The sequence below is a fragment of the Triticum dicoccoides genome, chromosome 6B (assembly GCF_002162155.2).
Source record: "Triticum dicoccoides isolate Atlit2015 ecotype Zavitan chromosome 6B, WEW_v2.0, whole genome shotgun sequence".
In the NCBI taxonomy this organism is placed as follows: Eukaryota; Viridiplantae; Streptophyta; class Magnoliopsida; order Poales; family Poaceae; genus Triticum; species Triticum dicoccoides.
This window is the reverse complement of record NC_041391.1, coordinates 511,000,100-511,022,079: the sequence shown is the minus strand read 5'-3', so window position 1 is coordinate 511,022,079 and position 21,980 is coordinate 511,000,100. Positions and strand designations below refer to the sequence as shown.

Genomic DNA, 21,980 nt, shown 5'->3' with positions numbered 1-21,980 from the left:
GGGGCCAAGGGTTCGAGGGTCGAGGGTCGTCGAGGGTTCGAGGGTTCTAGGGTCGAGGGTCGAGGGTTTGAGGGTTTTAGGGTCGAGGGTTCGAGGGTTTGAGGGTCGTCGAGGGGTCGAGGGTTCGAGGGTCGAGGGTCGTCAGGGGTTGGGGATGGCTGAGGGGTCGAGAGGTTGCCTAGTGTCAAAGTATTGAAGAAATCAATGGCTTCATCATTAGCCGAAAGTAACCGGGGCATGATGGTACGAAGTTCTCCAAAGTTATTCTGGAACGGAGTCCTAGATAGGATAATCCGCCTTTTGGTACAAATTTCACCAAAGGCCTTCCAAATAGCAATATTCAGAAGGTTCTTGCTATACTTTGTACCAAAAAGTGAATTATCCTATCTGGGATTCCATTCCAAAATAACTTTGGAGAGCTTCGTACCATCATGCACCTGTTACTTTCACCTAATGATGAAGACATTGTTTTGTTTAATCCTTTGACACTAGACAAACGTCGGACAATCGTGAGAGAGGCGGTCCGGCCCAAACCCTAGAAGCGCTACCGAGGCCACCCAAATTTACCAAGTTAAAAGAGCATTGTCGTTGAGGCCACCCCGAACCCTTGAAGCGTTGCCGAGGCCACCCCAAACCCTAGAGAAGCGTCAAGGACACTAATTAATATAATTCCTTGTTGTGATTAGCTAGCTAGGTCTACGTTTGCCACTAATATATCCATCTATCATGTTTGTATAATAATTGCCATATTGTAATATTTGCAGAAACTATGGAGCACGGCTGAGACGAGGAAGCAGAACAGGCGTTGGGGGACATAATCGCAGCTGGAGGTGATGTCATGCCGTATCTCAACGAAATCGATGGTCTGGAAGAAGAGGGTGAAGCATGCTACGGTTATCGAACAACAGAGGAGGAAGGACATGATTATGATGGCTCCGGTGACCGAATGCCGGTGCAAGAAGGAGACCGTGATGACGGCTCCGGTGACCGAACAGAGTCCGGCCAGGTATATATATTAATTAAGCCTGTGCTGACTAGCTAATTGATGCATTCATTGTTTTGGTATGTACACATATTAACTCTCGTCTTTCTTCTTTTTTCTAGCCCTCCGGATCGAGCACAACTTCGGTAAAGAGACGAGGCCCGAAGAAAAAGTTGCGCTCGAATGAAAGGTTCACGATCATAGCAATCACGCGCGATGGCCAACCGATTGAACCCATCCGGACCAAGGAAGTATTTTATGCTCAGTGCGGGGTTCTTGTTAGGGACATGATCCCGATCAGCATCGAGCTATGGAATCAGCCTAAGAAGGAAGAGCTTCAAGTTTATTTTGTCGAAGATAGACAGAAAGATGATCTTTGGAAATTGTGAAGGTAAATTTCACCCTACCGGAAGAGGAGGATCTGGAGAATCGAGTTATAGAGCCATTGATCAAGTCCTGTGCTCTCAAGAAGATGGCAGATCTATTCAGGAGGTGGAAGAATGAGCTGAAAGCAAAGTTTGTCGACAAAGAAAAGACACCAGAATTCATCGGCCGGTATGAGAAGCTCAGAGATCAATAGGACGCATTTGTGGCCAACAAGACATCGGAGAGGAGTAGGAAGATGTCAGCGACAAACAAGATAAATGCTGCGAAGAAGGAGCATCACCATCGCATGAGGTCAGGTGGCTACCTCAAAGCCCGACCATTGTGGGCCAAGGCTGAGAATGACCTGCTTGATAAAGGGGTCGAACCAGAGACATTGAACTGGCCAGACTGTTCAAGGACTTGGTTCTTCGGGGTTGGCGGAACCTTGGACCTTGTAACAGGAAAGTGCGTTTGGACAAGCGAGCAACTGCGAATACCCGTCTCGAAGCTTCAGGACTATATCGCTGCAGCGCAGGAAGGGACGTTCATTCCAGACAGAGAGAAGGACAAGCTCACAATGGCTGTCGGGAATCCTGAGCACCCTGGACGGACACGAGGCATGCTAGGCTCCGTTTCGTGGAAGGCTGGGTTTCCGGACGCAGGCAGTTACAAATGCCAAGAGAGGAGGAGGAAAGTGGAGCATACCGAACTGTAGAAGTTGCACACAAGGGTACAAGACCTAGAGGAATGAGAAGCAGTTTGAAGCAAGCAACCTACCGAAGATACTCCCGAAGCTACCCCGCCATCTTAGCGGAGAAGTAGCATGGCTCGCACCGAGCTGCTTCAGCTGGAGCCTGTCTTCATGGCTCCCGCTAGCTACCCCGTGGATGCTATTACGGAGTCTCAACATTGCCACCTTATGACGCAATGGCAGAACTACAAAGTCAAGGCGGCTGTCGGCTCTGTTCAACCTCTTGAACCCGACGCAACTTTTCACTGCCGTCCAATTGTAGAACGATATGCTAGGGTGACGGTGGACGAAATAACGGAGGGATTTGAGGAGCTCGTGCTTGACCACCCTACCAGTGAAGGGGAGACTCGGCTGGGTTCTGCTCTGAAGACTCCATGCCTATGGCGGAAGGAGCTCATCAACCTTCTGAACTGGACGCCTCCGCCTCCTCCTCCTCCTCCGGCGAGTCAGGGCACTCTGTCTCCTCTTCCGCCCGCTCCTCCGGCAAGTGATCAGGGCACTCCGCCTCCTTCTCTAGCGCGTGGCAGCACTCTGCCTCCTTCTTCGCCTGCGCCGGCGCGCCCGAGCAGCCAGCCTCCTCCTTCTCCGCCTCGTCAGGAAGGGCGGAAGAGACCCGTCGCCACTTCGGCTGCTCTGGCGCGTCGTAGTCCTTCTCCTCCGCCTCGTAAGCAACAAAAGAAGACAGCCGCAGCTGCTCGACCTACTCCGACGTCTAGGAGTATAACCAGAGGTGGGAGGCAATACAGATTCATTCCATCTCTCAAGACTCCAAAGAAGACAGCCGCAGCTGCTCGACCTACTCCGACGTCTAGGAGTATAACCAGAGGTGGGAGGCAATACAGATTCATTCCATCTCTCAAGACTCCAAAGAAGTTACCATACGAGATGACCGAACAGGAAAACACGGAGATCTGTCAAGCCCAAGTGAAGGACTACTTCGAAATGCAAAGAGTTAAGAAACATCCACCTCCGGAGGAGAAGATAGATCCAGTGAAAGCGAAGCGCACTTTGGATGCCCTGCACCGACCACCACCATCTCCGCCGCAAACCAACTATGAGCGCATTACTGACAGGACATATAAGGAAGCGAAGTGGTCGGGAAGTACTTGTAGTGACAAAAGGATACAAGAACAAAGAAGCGGGAAAAAATTCCCTAGCTCGGCGAACAAGCGAACCAATCGTACCCCCGCTCAAGGTGTCTAGCGCTATCGTCACTAATCATCCGGGGATCTTGACCAGTACCAATCCTGCAGAATACATGCACAACTAGGATGCACATTTTGATATAATGGAGGTGGACGAACTCAAATACAAGTATGGGAAGCCTCTTGTCAAAGAAGGAACTACTCTAACAACGATGATGCGAAGATTCCATGATTGGTACATGGAAACCTGCAGAAAGTCTGGGAAGAAAATCGATACTTTGATGCTGAAAGTTAAAGAGGATCAGCACGACCTCGTAGGAATTGAGCACTTGTCTCTTCCATTTGAGGAGTTCTTCTAGTTTTTCAATCAAAAGGCCCTCGATAAATTAACGGTCACTTGCTACTGTCTGTAAGTACTACTTCTGTCAATAAGTCTCTATATATAGCTCAGCTCTTTCATTTCATGTATATATAATTATCCTCACTATATTATGCAGATTGAAGATCGCCGAATGCAGAAAAGCTGAAATGTATGCTTGGGTTCATTAACAAAAATATCATAGATGAATATACGGTTAAATTTCATGCCAAAGAAACCGAGGACAATTTGCTACGATCGTTGGTAATAAATCAAAACAAAGATACAATACTCTTTCCTTACAACTTCCAGTGAGTGTTACTGTCTTGTGCATATTCGGTTTCCCTTAATTATTACTCCAGGTTATAGTAATTAATGTAATTGATGAGTTATGCATGCATGTGCAGGTTCCACTATATTCTTCTAGAGATTAAGCTTGAGCAGGAACTAGTAAACGCCTTAGACTCTAGACGAAAAGATCCCGAGGACTATGCAGACATGTCTAAAATTCTCAACAAGTAAGTCGAATCGATCATTATCGCACCATATCGGCAACTTTGTTCATTTCATGATATCAAGTAATTATTTTCTTTGTCTCGCAGGGTTTGGAAAGTATTCACCGCATAAGTTCCAGGACTGCTGTGGGATCTGTGATGGAAATACCCGAAAGTAAGTACTACTAGCTAGCTAGTTCCGCGCATCTCCCGTTGATTCTAGCTACTTTCATCAATGCCATTTATAATGCTTCATTATCAGTTTGATTGACCTCTATTTCCCGTAAAGTGCTTGTGGCAGGAAGCTGGGAATAATTACTGTGGATACTACATCTGCGAGTTCACCTACAATACGACGGCCAAGAATAGATGGGGCTACTCTAAAAGACAATATGAAGTGTGTAAGCAAAAATATTCACAAGTTTATTTCATTACCATTATTTCTGTTGAGTTTCATTCATATATATGTATTGACCCCCTTATTCAAATTAGATGTGGCAGATGCGGAATGAACTCCTACCACAAGATCACATGCGAGCAATTCAAGAGGAATTGGCTGGATTCTTTCTTGACCACGTCATCAATAAAGCTAGAGAATACCATGCATGTGGAAGTTGAGTTCATATGTTAGGCTATTGTAAGAGATCTTACACATTATATATATATATATATATATATATATATATATATATATATATATATATATGTAGCCAGTAGCATCGGTAAGATATACGAAAACTTGTCGTTCGACCAATCTCTTGGAGAAGGAGAGGTTGATCACTTCTCTCTGTATATGTTCATGATGATCTTCTGTACTTAATGGTTTCCTTCATTTGCTTACTAGCTAGCTAGCATGTCGAGTCCTTTCTATACGTATATTACGTAGCGTCGACCAAGCACAGAGATAAGAGAGGACACTTCTCTCTATTAGCTAGCTAACACAATATATGAAACCCCTAAATTAACCCTACAAAACCCCCAAAACCCCCAACCCCCCACCCCCTTAGAAAAAAATTCAAAACCCCCAACCCCTGAACTGCTGACGCGTGGAATCCTTTTGGTCCTGGTTGGTGGCACCAACCAGGACAAAAGGTCCTCCTGCCTGGGCAAGCGGCAGCGGCCACGTGGAGCCCCATCTGTCCCGGTTCCTGGGCGATCCAGGAATAAAGGTATAGGGCTTTAGTACCGACCCTTTAGTCCCGGTTTGGCAACCGGGACAAATGGCCCTCACGAACCGAGACGAATGGGGCTTTTTCTACTAGTGCATGGGCGAAAGATTACCTTTCTTGCAAAAAGAAAAGACGAGAAAAATGATCATGAAAATGAAGACAACTAAAGAGGATCATTTGATTAAAAAATCAACTCAAAGAACGACAGTAGTTACATATACCAACAATGGATAACATCTGTTGCTCGGATGAGTTGAGGTGGTAGGTGCAAAAGACAAAAGAGCCTAATTAGGAGCATCAAAACCTTCCGCTTGTTGCCATTTCGCCCAATGGCATCACCAGTGGAGGATTTTACCTACCAGGAAACATCTCAGGAAATAGACGTTGTTTGGCTTTAGGATCAACCTTGTATAACATGTCCATATCACCAAGGGGCACGTCGAGTGTGTTGAACGCATACTTCTCATTTAGTGGGATCCTTGTTGGAAACATGCCCTATAGGTAATAATATTTGTCTTATTATATTCTTGTATTCATAGCTAAGACTTTATATTCAATGCTATAACTGCTATGATCCTGGAATATGTGATTCAGTGGAAAATTCATATGCACATGTGAAATGATAAACGATAAATAAAAGGTTCCTTGTCTCGCCTCTAACACTAGCCCAAGTGTTGTTGGTGATCATGTTTTCCAGATCTTTGGATATCGTTAAGTGTAACGATAGTCCTAAAACAACATTGAGATTATGACGTTGGAAGAACGATCATATTGAATCGACCCGATCTTGTTTGTTATGAATTGAGTTAATATTGTGTGCACTCAATTGTAATAACACAAAGTGTTAACATGTTATATTGCTCCTTAGACCATGAGAGTATCGTGGTCACTTCTTACCGTACGATGGGCTTTGGGGTTGCTCAAACATCACTGATGAGTCCAATTTACATGATGTTTTTACCTTATATTTTGTGCCTACAAGGTGGGCTTTGTGGAATTTTACCGAGTTCGCGCACTTCTTTTTGTTGATAATCCTCCAGATTATCTCTTTTGGGAGCAACATTAATTTTATGGAGAAACCTCCCAAATATGGTAGTGGAATCATGTATTAAAGGTGATAAACACATTCTATAGAAAAATCTAGGAAGAAAGCCAATGAAACAGCCGTTGTTGCGCCTCCAGAGCCAACAATGACGTTCCATGCGACCACAAGTGCTCGCATGAGTGATCGTTTGGCGCGCTGATACGTCTTCGTCGTATCTACTTTTCCAAATACTTTTGCTGTTGTTTTGGACTCTAACTTGCATGATTTGGATGAAACTAACCCGGACTGATGCTGTTTTCAGCAGAACTGCCATGGTGTTGTTTATTGTGCAGAAAACAAAAGTTCTCGGGATGACCTGAAAATCCACGGAGATAACTTTTGGAAAATATAAAAAATACTTGCAAAAGAATCAAGGCCAGGGGGCCCACACCCTGTCCACGAGGGTGGGGGGCGCGCCCCCTCCCCTTGGGCGCGCCCCCTGTCTCGAGGGCCCCCTGATGCTCCACCGACCTCAACTCCAACTCTATATATACCGTTTCATGGAGAAAAAATCAAAGAGAAAGTTTTCATCGCGTTTTACAATATGGAGCCGCCGCCATGCCCTAATCTCTCTTGGGAGGGCTGATCTGGAGTCCGTTCGGGGCTCCGGAGAGGGGGATTCGTCGCCGTCGTCATCATCAACCATCCTCCATCACCAATTTCATGATGCTCACCGCCGTGCGTGATAATTCCATCGTAGGCTTGCTGGACGGTGATGGGTTGGATGAGATTTACCATGTAATCAGGTTAGTTTTGTTAGGGTTTGATCCCTAGTATCCACTATGTTTTGAGATTGATGTTGCTATGACTTTTCTATGCTTAATGCTTGTCACTAGGGCCCGAGTGCCAGGATTGCAGATCTGAACCTATTATGTTTTCATGAATATATGTGAGTTCTTGATCCTATCTTGCAAGTCTATAGTCACCTATTATGTGTTATGATCCGACAACCCCGAAGTGACAATAATCAGGATACTTCTCGGTGATGACCATAGTTTGAGGAGTTCATGTATTCACTATGTGTTAATGCTTTGGTCCGGTACTCTATTAAAAGGAGGCCTTAATATCCCTTAGTTTCCACTAGGACCCCGCTGCCATGGGAGGGTAGGACAAAAGATGTCATGCAAGTTCTTTTCCATAAGCACGTATGACTATATTCGGAATACATGCCTACATTACATTGATGAACTGGAGCTAGTTCTGTGTCACCCTATGTTATAACTATTACATGAGGAATCGCATCTGACATAATTATCCATCACTGATCTGATGCCTACGAGCTTTTCACATATTGTGCTTTGCTATTTTACTTTACCGTTGCTATTGTTACTGTTACTACAAAACTGCTATCTTTACTTTTGCCACTGTTACCGCTACTATCATACTACTTTGCTACTAAATACTTTGCTGCAGATACTAAGTTACCCAGGTGTGGCCGAATTGACAACTCAACTGCTAATACTTGAGAATATTCTTTGGCTCCCCTTGTGTCAAATCAATAAATTTGGGTTGAATACTCTACCCTCAAAAACTGTTGCGATCCCCTATACTTGTGGGTTATCAAGACTATTTTCTAGCGCCGTTGCCGGGGAGCATAGCTCTATTCTTTGAGTCACCTGGGATTTATATCTGCTGATCACTATGAAGAACTTGAAAGACGAAAGAACTAAGATTTTTCCATCAACTACGATGGGAGGTAAGGAACTGCCATCTAGCTCTGCACTAGATTCTCCTTCTGTTTTGAGTAAGCTTGCGACACCTAAACCTGCTACTACTATGAATTCTGATTTTTTGCATGTTATTGATGATGCCACTTCTGCTATGCATGATACTTATGATGAAACTACTTCTATGCTTGATACTACTTTGCCATTAGGTGAATTTCTTGATGACCAACTTGCAAGGGTTAGAGAGAATGAAATTATTGATGATAGTGATGATGAAGGTTCTCCCCCTAAATATGAATTGCCTATTGTTCCTGAGGGTTATGTTATGAATGAAGAAACTGCTAGAGATCTTTTTGCTTGCAATGGTAGATCTGATCTTAAGAAATTACTAGCTAAACTTAAACAGAAAACTCTAAATGCTAGAATGAAATATGACCCCTCTTTTGCTACTTCACCTATCTTTGTTACTGATAAGGATTATGAATTCTCTATTGATCCTAAGATAATTACTTTGGTTGAATCTGATCCTTTTTATGGCAGTGAATCTAAAACTATTGTGGCACATCTCACCAAGTTGAATGATATAGCCACCCTGTTTAATAATGATGAGAAGTCTCACTATTATTATATCCTTAAGATATTTCCATTCTCATTAAAGGGTGATGCTAAAACTTGGTTTAATTCTCTTGATCCTGGTTGTGTGCGTAGTCCCTAGGATATGATTTATTACTTCTCTGCTAAATATTTCCTTGCTCAAAAGAAACAAGCTGCCTTGCGGGAAATATATAATTTTGTGCAAATCGAAGAAGAGAGTCTCCCACAAGCTTGGGGGAGGCTTCTCTGATTACTTAATGCTTTGCCTGATCATCCTCTTAAGAAAAATGAAATCCTTGATATCTTTTATAATGGACTAACCGATGCTTCCAAGGACCACCTAGATAGTTGTGCTGGTTGTGTTTTCAAGGAAAGAACAGTCGACCAAGATGAATTGCTATTGAATAATATGTTGACTAATGAAAATAATTGGACTCTTCTTGAGCCAATTCTGGAGCCAATTGAGCCAAATCCTGAGTCTATTTCTAAACCAACTCCGAAGAAGAGGGGTGTTCTATTTCTCAGTCCTGAAGATATGCAAGAGGCAAAGAAATCAATGAAAGAAAAAGGTATTAAAGCTGAAGATGTTAAGAATTTACCTCCTATTGAAGAAATACATGGTCTTAATATACCGCCTGTTGAAGAAACACACTGTCTTGATAACCCGACACAGGTAGTAAATGTAAATTCTCTCTATAGATTTGATAAAGTTGAAATCCCGTCTACTAAATTTCATAGACAATGTTTAGATGAATTTGATGACTTCATGGCTCGACAAGAAAGTTTTAATGCTTATGTTGGTAGAGAGTTAAAGAGTAATGCTTTCATGATAGGATGATTGAGTGATTATATGGCTAGAGTTAAAGGTGAACTTAAACTCATTAGCAAATATGCTTCTATGGTTACCACTCAAGCTGAACAAATACTTAAAGCTCAAAGTGATTTGCTCGATGAATTGAATAATAAACATGACTTTGCTGTTAGAGTGGCTACTAGAACTGGTAGAATGACTCAGGAACCTTTGTATCCTGAAGGCCACCCTAAGAGAATCGAGCAGGATTCTTAGAGAAATAATTTAGAGGCAGCTAGTCCTTCTAAAAAGAAGAAAAAGAAAAACGATAGGACTTTGCATGCTTCTAGTGAACCTGTTGTAGACACACCTGAGAATCCCAATGATATTTCTATTTTTGATGCTGAAACACAATCAGGTGATGAACATGAACCTAGTGATAATGTTAATGATAATGTTCATGTTATGCTCAACCTAGCAATAATAATGATGTAGAGATTGAACCTGCTATTGATCTTGATAACCCACAACCAAAGAATCAACGTTATGATAAGAGAGATTTTGTTGCTAGGAAAAACGGTAAAGAAAGAGAACCATGGGTTCAGAAACCCATGCCTTTTCCTCCTAAACCATCCAAGACAAAGGATGATGAGGATTTTGAGTGCTTTGCTTAAATGATTAGACCTATCTTCTTACGTATGCGTTTAACTGATATGCTTAAAGTAAATCCTTATGCTAAATATATGAAGGATAGCATTACAAATAAAAGAAAGATACTGGAAGCTGAAATTTCCACCATGCTTGCTAATTATACTTTTAAAGGTGGAATACCAAAGAAACTTGGAGATCCAGGGGTACCAACTATACCATGCTCCATTAAAAGAAACTATGTTAAAACTGCTTTATGTGATCTTGGAGCCGGTGTTAGTGTTATGTCTCTCTCTTTATATCATAGACTTGAACTGAATAAGTTGACACCTACTGAAATATCTTTGCAAATGGCTGATAAATCAACTGCTATACCTGTCGGTATTTGTGAGGATGTGCCTGTTGTGGTTGCAAATGTCACTATCTTAATAAACTTTGTTATTCTTGATATTCCCGAGGACGATAGTATGTCGATTATCCTGGGTAGACCCTGTTTGAATACTGCAGGGGCTATTACTGATTGCAACAAAGGCAATGCACTTTTCATGTTAATGGTAATGAGCATACGGTACACTTTCCGAGGAAACAACCTCAAGTTCATAGCATCAATTCTATTGGAAAAGTTCCAACTATCATTATTGGAGGGTTTGAATTTCCTCTCCCTACCATCAAGAAAAAATATGATATTCGTATTGTTGTGGATGTTCATATCCCCGTTGAGGTAACCTAGTGTTATTCGAAATTTCTCCGGTTCCATGTTATTCGAAATGAGTTTGTTAACAAGACTTGATCAACCTTGTTAGTGGATTCATTTTGATGATCATAAGATGGATGAAACTAGAAGGCACAACCTTCTGTACCCTCTTTTTACTTTATGTTATTTAGAATAAATAAAGCAAAAATAGTATTATCTGTCTATTTTCTGATTTATCCATGCAATAAAAAATATCCCGAAAATAAAAGTGCTCCAAATGCCTTGCAAATTTAGTATGATTTTTTATGGAATATTTGAGGATTTTAGGCACTAAGAACATAGCAGGGGGCAAGCACCTGGCCACGAGGGTCCAGGGCACGCCCACTCCCCCTGGGCCCGCCCCCTGCCTCGTGGCCCACGATGGCCCCCTCCACTTATTCCTGCACCCACACACTTCATCTTCCTCCCAAAAAATCCCCATCCAGCTCAAGCATGAGTTCTAGCTCATTTTGCTGTGATTTTCGATCTCCTTGCTCAAAGCTCCATTCACAAAACTGCTTTGGGATTGCTTGGTATGTGACTCCTCCATTGGTCTAATTAGTTTTTGTTCTAGTGCTTTATTCATTACAAATTTTTGCTGCCTACGTGACCCTGTTCTTGAGCTTGCATGTCAAATTTTTGAGGTCCCAAGTAATTCTAATGCATGATATAGGCTCTAGGCACTTGTGGGAGTAGTTGCTATCAATCTTGTTTAGTTTGATTCACTTTTATTTTGAAGTTACTAAAAGTTTCAGAAATTTTTCAAAGGAAGAAATATGTCCAGGAAAATGTACCAAGGTGGTTCCTCAACAAAGAGAGGACCTAGGTGTGCTATGCGTGAGCAAGACGATGAACCACCAAGGGAAGCTGAGGTGTGGTCTTGTGAGTGGCCGTCAGAAGAGTTTATGGTCAACGCAGGCATCAAGGATGAATTTGATGCATATGTGCGTAATGCCGATCTTGAGGACTTCATACAAGATAAGTGTCCTCAGTACTACTAATTGACTGACTCATTCGTGAGAAGATTTAAATATACATCTTCGCGTAATTCTCAGAATGTCATGTTTGATATTTATGATCAATCTTATGCCATGGACCTAGAAGATTTCACAACTGCTTGCAAACTCCCACAGTGGGGCAATGTTAATGAACCCCACAAATCTGAATATAAAGACTTTCTTGCTAGTATGACTGTGGGAGAATCTAGGGATATAACACAAGCTACCATAGGGAGCATTCATTTTCCTGCTATACATTATTTTTCTCTCTTCATTGGTAGATGCATTAACGGTAGAGATGAAGCATGTCACATGTGTGTCCCTGATCTTTGTGTCCGCAAGAGTGCTGTATTAGGTAATAAAGATTACAACTTGGGGGCAATAGTTGCACGTAGGTTGCATAATAATGGTATATCTAGAGATTTATTTAGAGGAATTTATGTGACCCGTGTTGCTAATTTTCTTGGTATATCTCCCCATGAAGGTGATATGGAGTTTCCTGCTGCTTATTTAGATTTTGACGCTATGGTCAGGCACCGTTTTCTTGTGAGGAATGAACAATTCCTTCAGTATCGACTAATCTTTCCCTTTTTGATTACCAGGCAAAACGAAGATATGTTGTCACCAGGGAGGAGACAGCCCAACACGAGAGGAGATCGAAGGCAGCTCGCCAACATGCCGCAGCTCAGGAGGCATTGGCTGCTGCATCTTAGTACAACCCCAATTATAACTTCGGATATCAGCCAGGCTATCCTTGGCTTTAGACCAACTTAGGCCAAAAGCCTAAGCTTGGGGGAGTACGTATTTCTCACCGACTTTACATTCATGTCACACACTTATTTTAGTTGTCGGTGCTCATACTCTTTCATTGTATTATCCATGCTAGTTTAATTTCTTTTTCTAGATTTCTTCTTGTGTGTTTGATAAACCTTAATAAAACCAAAAAGATATTAGTTAGTTTACTTTCCATGCTTGTAGTAGTAATTAAAATGAAAACCCAAAAAGATTTCTCGTTCTTCTTTTGCTTGTTGGGAGCTTTCCCGTGTAAATAGTTTTATTTCTTTCCTTTCCTTTGGGGGTTGAGAGGAGAAGACCATAATCAAAATGTTTAGTGGCTCTACTATGCATGATTGTTTATTCAACCAAGAGCCCATATTACCTTGTCTTCTCCCTTTAACTGAATGCTTGCAGATTCCAGCTTAGTCCAATGTACGTGCACTCTTATTATTATACACATTGTTCGATCATGCAAGTGAAAGGCAATAATGACGATATATGATGGACTAATTGAGATGAGAGAAGCTGGTATGAACTTGACCTCTCTTGTTTTTGTAAATATGATGAGTTCATCCACTACAAAAAAATACACTTCCGTGATGATACGTGTTTGTCACAGTAGATCGCGTTTTTTGTCATGCATGTACATCCATGACGATTTTATGACAGAATCAAGATAGTCAACCTGTACTGTCGTAGAAGTGTTCCATGACATTACCAAAATTATCATCACGGAAGTGTCCACTTCCATGACGATAAATCACGCGTCACAGAAGTGCTTTCGTCAAGGGTGACCGACACGTGGCATCCACCATAACGGAACGCCGTTAAGCTATCTGGTCGGGTTTTGGATCCGATAACCCGTTAACAGCCCCGACCAATGGGGATTTTCCACGTGTAAAATCATCATTGGTTGGAGGAAACATGTGTCGGCTCATCGTTGGGACAGATGCGATCCACTCATTGGACGGAAGGCGCCTATGATACGTCGACACGTGGCACGACCCAACAGAGGCCCATTCCTGTGAAAAGGCCGGCCCATCTGACTTGGTCAAAAGGTGGCGGGCCGGCCCATGGAAAGCCTGTTAATGACCTGTTCGCATATAGCCCATTTACAGCCCACTAACCCAAGGCCCATTATGCCCTATCCGAATTAGGCCCCGTAGCGTCATCTGGGCCATCCAATATGATTCCAGCCTGTTTTCACTTCTGGCGCATGTATGGCCCATGACGTCTTTCGGCCCATATGAGGCGCTATGTTACTCTTGCCTATTAACGGCCCGTGGTGAAACTGGCCCATAATGAACAGTGTATCACTTTACACCCATTAATGGCCCGTGGTGAAACTGGCCCGTAATGAACAGTGTATCACTTTATACCCATTAACGGCCCGTTATTCCGTTGGGCCGTTTCAAGCCCATGTTATCTTTCGGCCTTCTCAGAGCCCATTTATTCTTGGGCTCATTTCCAGCATTCGTTTACTTACAGCCCATTACTGTCATTTTCTGCTTGTGGGCCAAATTCAGCCCGTGGTTACAGTCGACCCGTTTGTGGTCCGTTAATACATTGGCCCGTTTTCATAGCATCATCAAATACGGCCTATTAACGATGGCCCGTTATGGTCGGCCCATGAACAGACGATTCCAACTCTAGCCCGTTTACGGCCATAATGCGGTCTGTTTGGCCCATGTTTGGCCAATCGATCGTACGGCCCATAGAAGGCCCATTGATGATACAACCCGCAGAAGGCCCATTGTTTCTACGGCCCGTAGGAGGCCCATTGTTTCTACGGCCCGTAGAAGGCCTACTGTTTCTACGGCTAGTAGGAGGCCCAGTGTCACTACAGTAAATATTAGCCCATGGTTATTGTGGCCTAGTTTTAAAAAATAGGTTATTGCAGCCACTAGCAAATCGCGGAAAAAGAACTGCAATGACTACAAGCAAACAAATAAACAAGACAACGAGGAAATAAATAAGCAAGCAACTAACACTAGGTTATCACGGCTATTACACATATTACATCCACTGGGCATGAAAGTTCGCCACCAGTGCAAATATAGGGAACAAAGCAGCATATCATATACACTGGTTGTCAAAGTTGGCGACCAACGCAAATAAACACCGCAGCAAAACAAATCCAGAACTGAAACCACTTCAGAAGATCTCAAGAAACAATATCCTGGGTACCCATAATGCTAGCAAGATGCTTAGCAAGCTTATTAACTTTCTCTTTTTTGGCACTTAAATCCTCCAACGCTTGCTGTTGCACCAGAAAATATGCATCTGAATTCTGCAGGGACTTCCTCAGTCCTTCAGCTTCCTGTCGCAGCACATCTGATTGATGTCTTTCAACTTGAAGTTGAGACTCAAGAAGACGAACTGATTCAGGCAGCGAGTTCGAAGAGCTTGTGCCAGCAGTAGTGGCCAGTAACTCGAACACTACACACTACACCACAACACTATATCCCCAACAGCCAGGTTGGTCGGAGATACAACTTTCAGCGATAGACAGTTGGTCGGGAAAGATTATTGCCGACCGATTCCGTCTGTTAGGAAAAGTCCAGACGGGAAAACCCTTTCCCGACCGACATATCTTTCCCGACCGACTGTTGGATGGCTATGGAGTACCTTTCCCGACCAACAGTCTGTTGGGCCTACTGTGGGCCTTTCCCGACCGACAGTCTGTTGGGGCAGCGATGGGCCTTTCCCGACCAACAGTTCGTTGGGGAGCCATGGGCCTTTCCCGACCAACATTCTGATGGGCTCAGTGTTGAGCTTTCCCGACCGACCGTCCGACGGGGTTTGTTTTGCCAATCAACAATCAGATGGTGTTTTCCTTTGCCAACCAACAATTCATCAACATTTTGTTTAGCTAACCACAACTTTAATTAAGCTATTATACTGGCTGTCACATACATGCAGTTCATGCGTTCTAAGCATAATCACCAAGACACCATATTTCAGGTGCACCAAATATTTTTTATTTCATTAACTATTTGTCACATACATACACTTCAGTCTATTCTAAATATACCCACCAAGACACCATACACCATACACCATACATCAGATGCAAGTATGAGGCATCAGTTGTACAAAATGAAAGCTCAAACATCTATTTGACTTGGACCGTTGGCTTCATGGTTCTTTCTGAGTCCAGTCCTTATGGTTGCTTCCTACAAAAGTTAAACAAGTCCCAACTTTTAGAATCCTCGATTAATTTATGAAATTCAGTGCATGGAAAATTCACATGTGTACTATGCACACACAATGGCATAAAGTGAAGAATACACTTACATAATCTATAAAACTAGCATTTTGGGACATGAAGACCGCCAATCAACTTCCAGCAGTAGCCATGGATGTGGCATGGAAGCCCCATGTCCACTTTTTGTCTATCCATTGAAAGGAAATGCGTCATTTACTTTGTACGATTGCTAAGCATAAAGTGTTCCTGGCGATATACTTAAGTTACTGTACATAGGTACCAGCAGCCAATATTCCACACTTATTTCCAAAACAATAAACATACAACTTCACAGATATTGGATACAATGAGCTAAAAGCTAAAAATATATAATTATGACTCTTTCAGTAGATGTACATATTTCCAGTAGTTCACACTGGATACAGCAAGCTGAAAGCTAATTATAGATGTGACTCTTTCTGAACGCCTAAAAGTATTATCTTAGCCCACCTAACATTGTTTTGGGCACGAAGGGAGAACACTTAAAAGGTAAATTTGTCCAAACAGTTCCCAGCTTTTTTCGCCCTAAATGGAAATAGGAATAACAAATAAAATCTAAAGAATAAGAGTAAGAAGAAAAGAACCTACAGCACCAAAGTAGATTAACCTGCAATCTTTACCAAGCTAGGCGGGCACAGACTAGTATTTAGCTTTGACTTGAATATACCATGATAATTGAAACCGTTAGCATTGGATGATATACTCTGTTGAATTTGGCTCAAAACGGTACAAATTCTACATTGTATAATCAAAGCCGTGAACAAAATCCATCAAAATCAGGAGTTACAACAAGTAGGCTGGGACCAACATACTATACACCAAATAGTTCTTATTGAGATGAAACTACATCAATCATACATGCCATCGCTTCAGCCTGCACTACAGCAGTTGTTGATGTAGAGAACAATGCAGAAGAATAATTAGAATGCTCAATGCTGAATATAGTTCACGATTAGTGGCAGCAAAAGTACATAACTGGAAGGACCTAACAAAGGAGAACTTATTTACCTAGGTTATTGATACAGTACTCTAGAAAATTAAGCTCATGATTTTTTTCCCATTTCATGAACCTAAGTAATAACATCTCGCCACTGGAAGGTTCAAGAAAGAACATTTCGCCACTCGAGATCCGCAGTGGTGTCTACGAAGGGTTGCATAAAACCCCTCTTTTTTTAGAAGGAAACAAATATACACAACAACGGCTGAGACAGTCCAGTTAGAAATTTCATGGGAATTGAGAAAAACGAATGTAGCACAAAAGATATAACTTTTTTTCCAACCAACAACCATGTGAGGCAGAAGCGAAAAATAATCACTTGACTATCCTGTGAACGACAGTATAACTACTACTCCCTTTGTTCCTAAATAATATAAGCCTTTTTAGAGATTCCAATACAAACTATATATGAAGCAAAATGAGTTAATCTACACTCTAAAATGCGTCTATATACATCCGTATGTAGTCCGTATTGAAACCTCTAAGGCTCCGTTCGGTTTACATGAAAAAGCAAAGGAATCAAGCTCCTGTAGTTTTTCTCTCCGTCGATGCGTTCGGAAGGCAGGAAATGGGAACAGTACTTCTAAGGAAAGGTGGGCCTATACCCATGATTCCAGAGGAAAAGAAACATCTGCCTCAATCTCTTTTTTTCTCGTGTAGGCTTGAGGCAAGAGAAAAGCTCAATTAATAAACAATGTTTCTTTGCATGTGGCATGTACGACAAAACACATTTGTTCTATTTTTTAATCAGCCCAAGCACCAGTTTCCTATGGTTCTCGCCCCTCTGATCCGGACACCATCCTTTTGCTTCTATCCTCCATTTTTCACTCCTTGGTTTTACCACAGCAATCCTGTGCCTTCAATGAGTCCCGTAGTTTTCTCTCCCTCCAACCCGAACGGGGCCTAAAAGGTCTTATATTTAGAAACGGAGGGAGTACATTGTAGTAACACTCGCCGTGCTTTTGGTTAGACAAACAGAGGACAACATCCATATAAACCACCTTTCTAAGAGTGTTTCCATGTTATGAACCTGCATGATCTATGATCATCTAGGTATATGCTCCAGGAACTAATTAAGTTCTACATTTCTTTTTGTTGATTTTGGGATCTAGCTTCCTCCATTGCTTGATGATGCTTTATATATTTTTATACCTTCATATCTGAAACATATCCTTTCGTGTCTAAGTGCCCCTGATATGGTAGAGATAAGAATATATTTACTGAAGGAGCACCCTCAGAATAGCTACAAATGTCTCAGAAAAAGGCTAAATAACTAGCATGTTTGAATCAACAATAAAATCCTAATAGAATAATAGCAGAACCAGAGGATGCATGGAATTAATGGAAGTACTGGAAATGGGTCTTCGCATGGTTCAAATGGGAAAGAAAAAGCATGGAACCTATTTTCTCATGCAATAAGTAACAACCAAAGGAATACACAGCAGCATTCGGGAAGAACTCACCAGCAGGTGCGGACAGGGGCCATGGGGTATCACAATTGATGAGCAAGCCAACAAACTGCGCCGCTGCCTGGAGGAAGAATCCTACAAATCAAACGATTTTGATGGTTTTGATTTGGATTACGGTCAAAAAGTTATTACCTCTGTATCAAAATATAAGACATTTTTGTAGGCTATATTTTGGTATGGAGGTAATACTTGATAGCAATGAAAACAAATAGATAATGATGGTGCTGTATTTGCAATGAATTGATATTTTTTGATGGAAGATCAGGAATCACTAAGATAATAAGGTTGTTGACGGCCAGACTTTCTTGTAAATTAAAGTAAGTAGAGACATGATTAAGAATGGAATGCACTTGATTTGGGTGCCGCTTTTTGTATCATCATATGTATATGGTTTTTATCATGTGCCGCTATTTTTGTGAAACATATTTCTATTGTTTTACCAAATAATGTTAGTGTTACAGGATTGAGAATTTGGAGCTGATTATGAAGCACGGTGTCTATTCAAGAGCTCCAGAAAATAAAATTGGATTCAGTGACCTTCTGTTAGTGTTTTTGTAGTTTAGGCAATAGGTATCCACTTGAAAATACATCTGGGCATTACAGTCCTATCTCTATTCCATCCAATTTCATGAACAAATCTAAACTCATCCTGCTTCATGTGGCAAAAATAAACTACAGAAAAAATGGATGTAAAGCTAGCAGAAATACAAAATCTGCCCTTGGTCTTCGTCTTCATCCATATCTAGCTTTTTACACAATCACGATGAAAACAGTATTGTGAATTTGCTTACAGGGGATTCCAGAGTTGATGGAGGCAAGGCTGAACAGGGCGGAGGCACGAACTCTGTACCGCCGCTTCTGCCACAACAACAACCGCTAATGGTCGGAGGCCTGGATCCTTGGCCATGCGCCACTTCTGCTGCATCTTGTAGTCACTGCCGTCGCTCGGCGCTACCCCATGAGCAAGGTACACACCGGCTAGAAGGAAGGCCAAAGCGCACCCAGCACCAGCCTGGTGACGGTGCTGCATCCTCCTTGACTACCACATGTGGTAGAGGACTGGGCCGCTAGATCTGCAGGGGGCGACCTCCATGGTAGCCATCTCCGGCCGAAGCAAAACCTAGGCGGTCGCATCTGGGTGCGGGAGTGGGGAAGAGGCACGAGGAGCACGGGAGCACAGAAAGGCAGAGAAAGTGGGAGGAGGAAGGGATAAGGTGAGGCAGGGGAGGAGGAGATGGAGCGGCCGCGGAGCAGACGGCGGTGCACGGAGAAGAGAACGGCGGCGCCATCGCCGGAAAGAAAGCGTGGTTCGGGATAGGGTTAATGTGTGGTGGCTGGGAGGGGAAAGGGAGAAAAGCTGGAGGCTTTTTGGGCTGGTTGGCGCGAAGCCTTTTTTAGCCCCGCGCGCGAGCTAAATTTTGCTGGCCCAAACGATTGGCGCGGGCTATTTCGCTGGCCCAACGATCGGTCGGTCGGCAATGTTTCCCGACCGATGGTTGGCTGGGTGTAAGCGTATTGCCGTCCGAGAACGAGACACTAAACGTCTTATTATTACCGACCGACAGTCAGTTGCCTGTACAAGCATTACCGACCTACAGTCCGATAAAAAGATTACCGACCAACTGTGTGTTGGTGTATACTGACCTTTTCCGACCAATGTCAGTAGGGAATTTGGTGTTGTGGTGTAGTGACATCAAGACAGGACTTTTGGGTTCCCTCACTGTCATCAAGATAGTTTTTATCAGCTTTCTTGGAGACCAACATGGATGTCTCACTATTTTGAACCTTATCTGCATTACTTCTTTTATCATTGGAAAACGCGGTATTGTTCTCCAATATTTTGTCCGCATTCTAAAAGAGAAACAAGCAGACACATCACATGTTTACCATGTTGTATATGAAACTCATTTTGGTAAATGAGTTTAGTAGTAAAGTGAATAGGATAACAACATGAAACAAACATATATCTATGTACCATGGTCACTTTATGGTCTATATCATTCTAGTTTTTGTTGCCAAATTAAGATAAAGACACTGTTCAAATAATATTTGTTCAAGACAAAGCAGAATAAACAGAATATAAGTGTGGGTAACTATAGAGCAATAACAACACTTGTAATGTGCATGACATGAGAACATAACTGTTTATTCAATTGAAACTGAAATCAACATAGAGCAGGTTATAACAGCAAACCAGTTAAAGAATCAGGTTTAAAACATACATGTTGCACCATTGGAGTTTCAATTTCATCTTTCAAATTTGAAAATAGTTGGTATGAGTAAATACAGTAATGCAGGAGCAAAGGAGTATGAACCATAACTACAGAACCTGACCTGAGAAAAAAAATCTTCTTCTCCTTTAAGCGTTGAGTTGGGATTCAGAGTGGTGGTCCTCGCGCTTTGGGCACTGCAGTTCCCTTACTAACTGCTCGTGTTTGGGTGCTCTGTGGTGGAGACGGTGCTGTGTCAACTGGAACTGGGTTACTATCTGCCGGGGTTGGGGTTAGAAGGGGTGTAGCTGGTTCTCTGTCCAACTAGGTAGGAGAACAATCTGCGAGAGTCTGGGTTATGTGTGGTGGATCTAGTCCTTGGACAAGTACAACCATGGTTCTATCTGCATTAACTGGTAGCACTATCTTTTCTGAAGACCGTGTTGTTACTCCATTAGATACTGCCATCACGCTCTCTAATTCAAATGGCTGATAAACAAGAAAAGTAATTGAAAGTATAGACATTGTATGATAGACAGGTGCAATGGATAGTGGGGAATAAAAGAGGGCATGAAATAATTCATATTTATGTTGTCTAACCAAACACGATAGCATGACACAATTTCACATATATGATGGCTAACTAAACAGGATAGCATGACACAATTTCACATTATGATGGCTAACTAGAAAAGATGGAAAGACATAGTTCAAAATATGAGACTATGTAAACAGGATGACATGACATAACTATATAATGTGTTTATTAAATAGGTTGGCATGCCATAATTCACATACATTCACGGATAGAATGCCATAATTCAAAATATGATGACTGTAAACACTAAACAAGATGAGATGATATCACTATATGATGTCTTTATTAAATGGGTTGCCATGCCATAATTCAGATAGATGATGTGTATGTACTATGTAAACATGATGGCATGATATAATTCAAATATATGATTTATATAGTAAGCAAGTAAGCAGATGGCAATCCATATATGATGTAAAAACTAAGCAATGCAAGACAACATGCATGACATGGGTAATATAACCCTGCCAAGTTTGAGCATAGACCTCAGGGGGGAAATAGGACTGGTCATCAGTCTCTGAATCCTCCTCTGAGGAGCTCTGTGTAACCAGCAAGTTGTCTGCTTCAGCAGGTAGCATTGTCTGCTCTAAATACCTTGTTTTCACTCCAGATACTTCCATCACCGCTTCAAATGGCTGATGCACAGGAAGAGTAGTTGAATATACAAACGTTGTCGACAAATGGAACACGTAATACAAAAAAATGATAGCATGATATAATTCACATACATCATGATTGGATAAACAACATGGCATTGCATAATTCACATATATAATGCCTTTGCAACAAGATAGCATTGTATAATTCACATATATAATGTCTTGCAACAAGATGGCAATGCATAATTCACATATATGGTAATTAGACACTGAACAGGTGGCATTCACACAAAGCATGTCTAAA

At 42.1% G+C, this 21,980-nt stretch overlaps 1 protein-coding gene across 5 annotated transcripts; it reads right to left on the bottom strand.

The window, feature by feature from the left end:
* Positions 1 to 15,497: 15,497 nt before the first annotated feature.
* On the bottom strand, positions 15,498 to 19,601 carry LOC119325047. Of its 5 annotated transcripts, XR_005157289.1 has the most exons (4): positions 19,061 to 19,601; positions 18,264 to 18,344; positions 15,854 to 15,951; positions 15,498 to 15,732 (listed from the first exon to the last, which is right to left on the bottom strand). XR_005157289.1 is itself a non-coding variant. In XM_037598801.1 (3 exons), exons 1-3 carry the CDS (start codon positions 19,297 to 19,299, stop codon positions 15,664 to 15,666), a joined length of 375 nt encoding a protein of 124 aa, XP_037454698.1. In that variant the 5' UTR covers positions 19,300 to 19,601; the 3' UTR covers positions 15,498 to 15,663. The 5 variants fall into 5 exon arrangements, 1 of the variants encoding a protein (XP_037454698.1); XR_005157288.1 differs by having other exon boundaries at positions 15,854 to 18,344; XR_005157292.1 differs by lacking the exon at positions 15,854 to 15,951.
* Between the last annotated feature and the right edge of the window lie 2,379 nt (positions 19,602 to 21,980).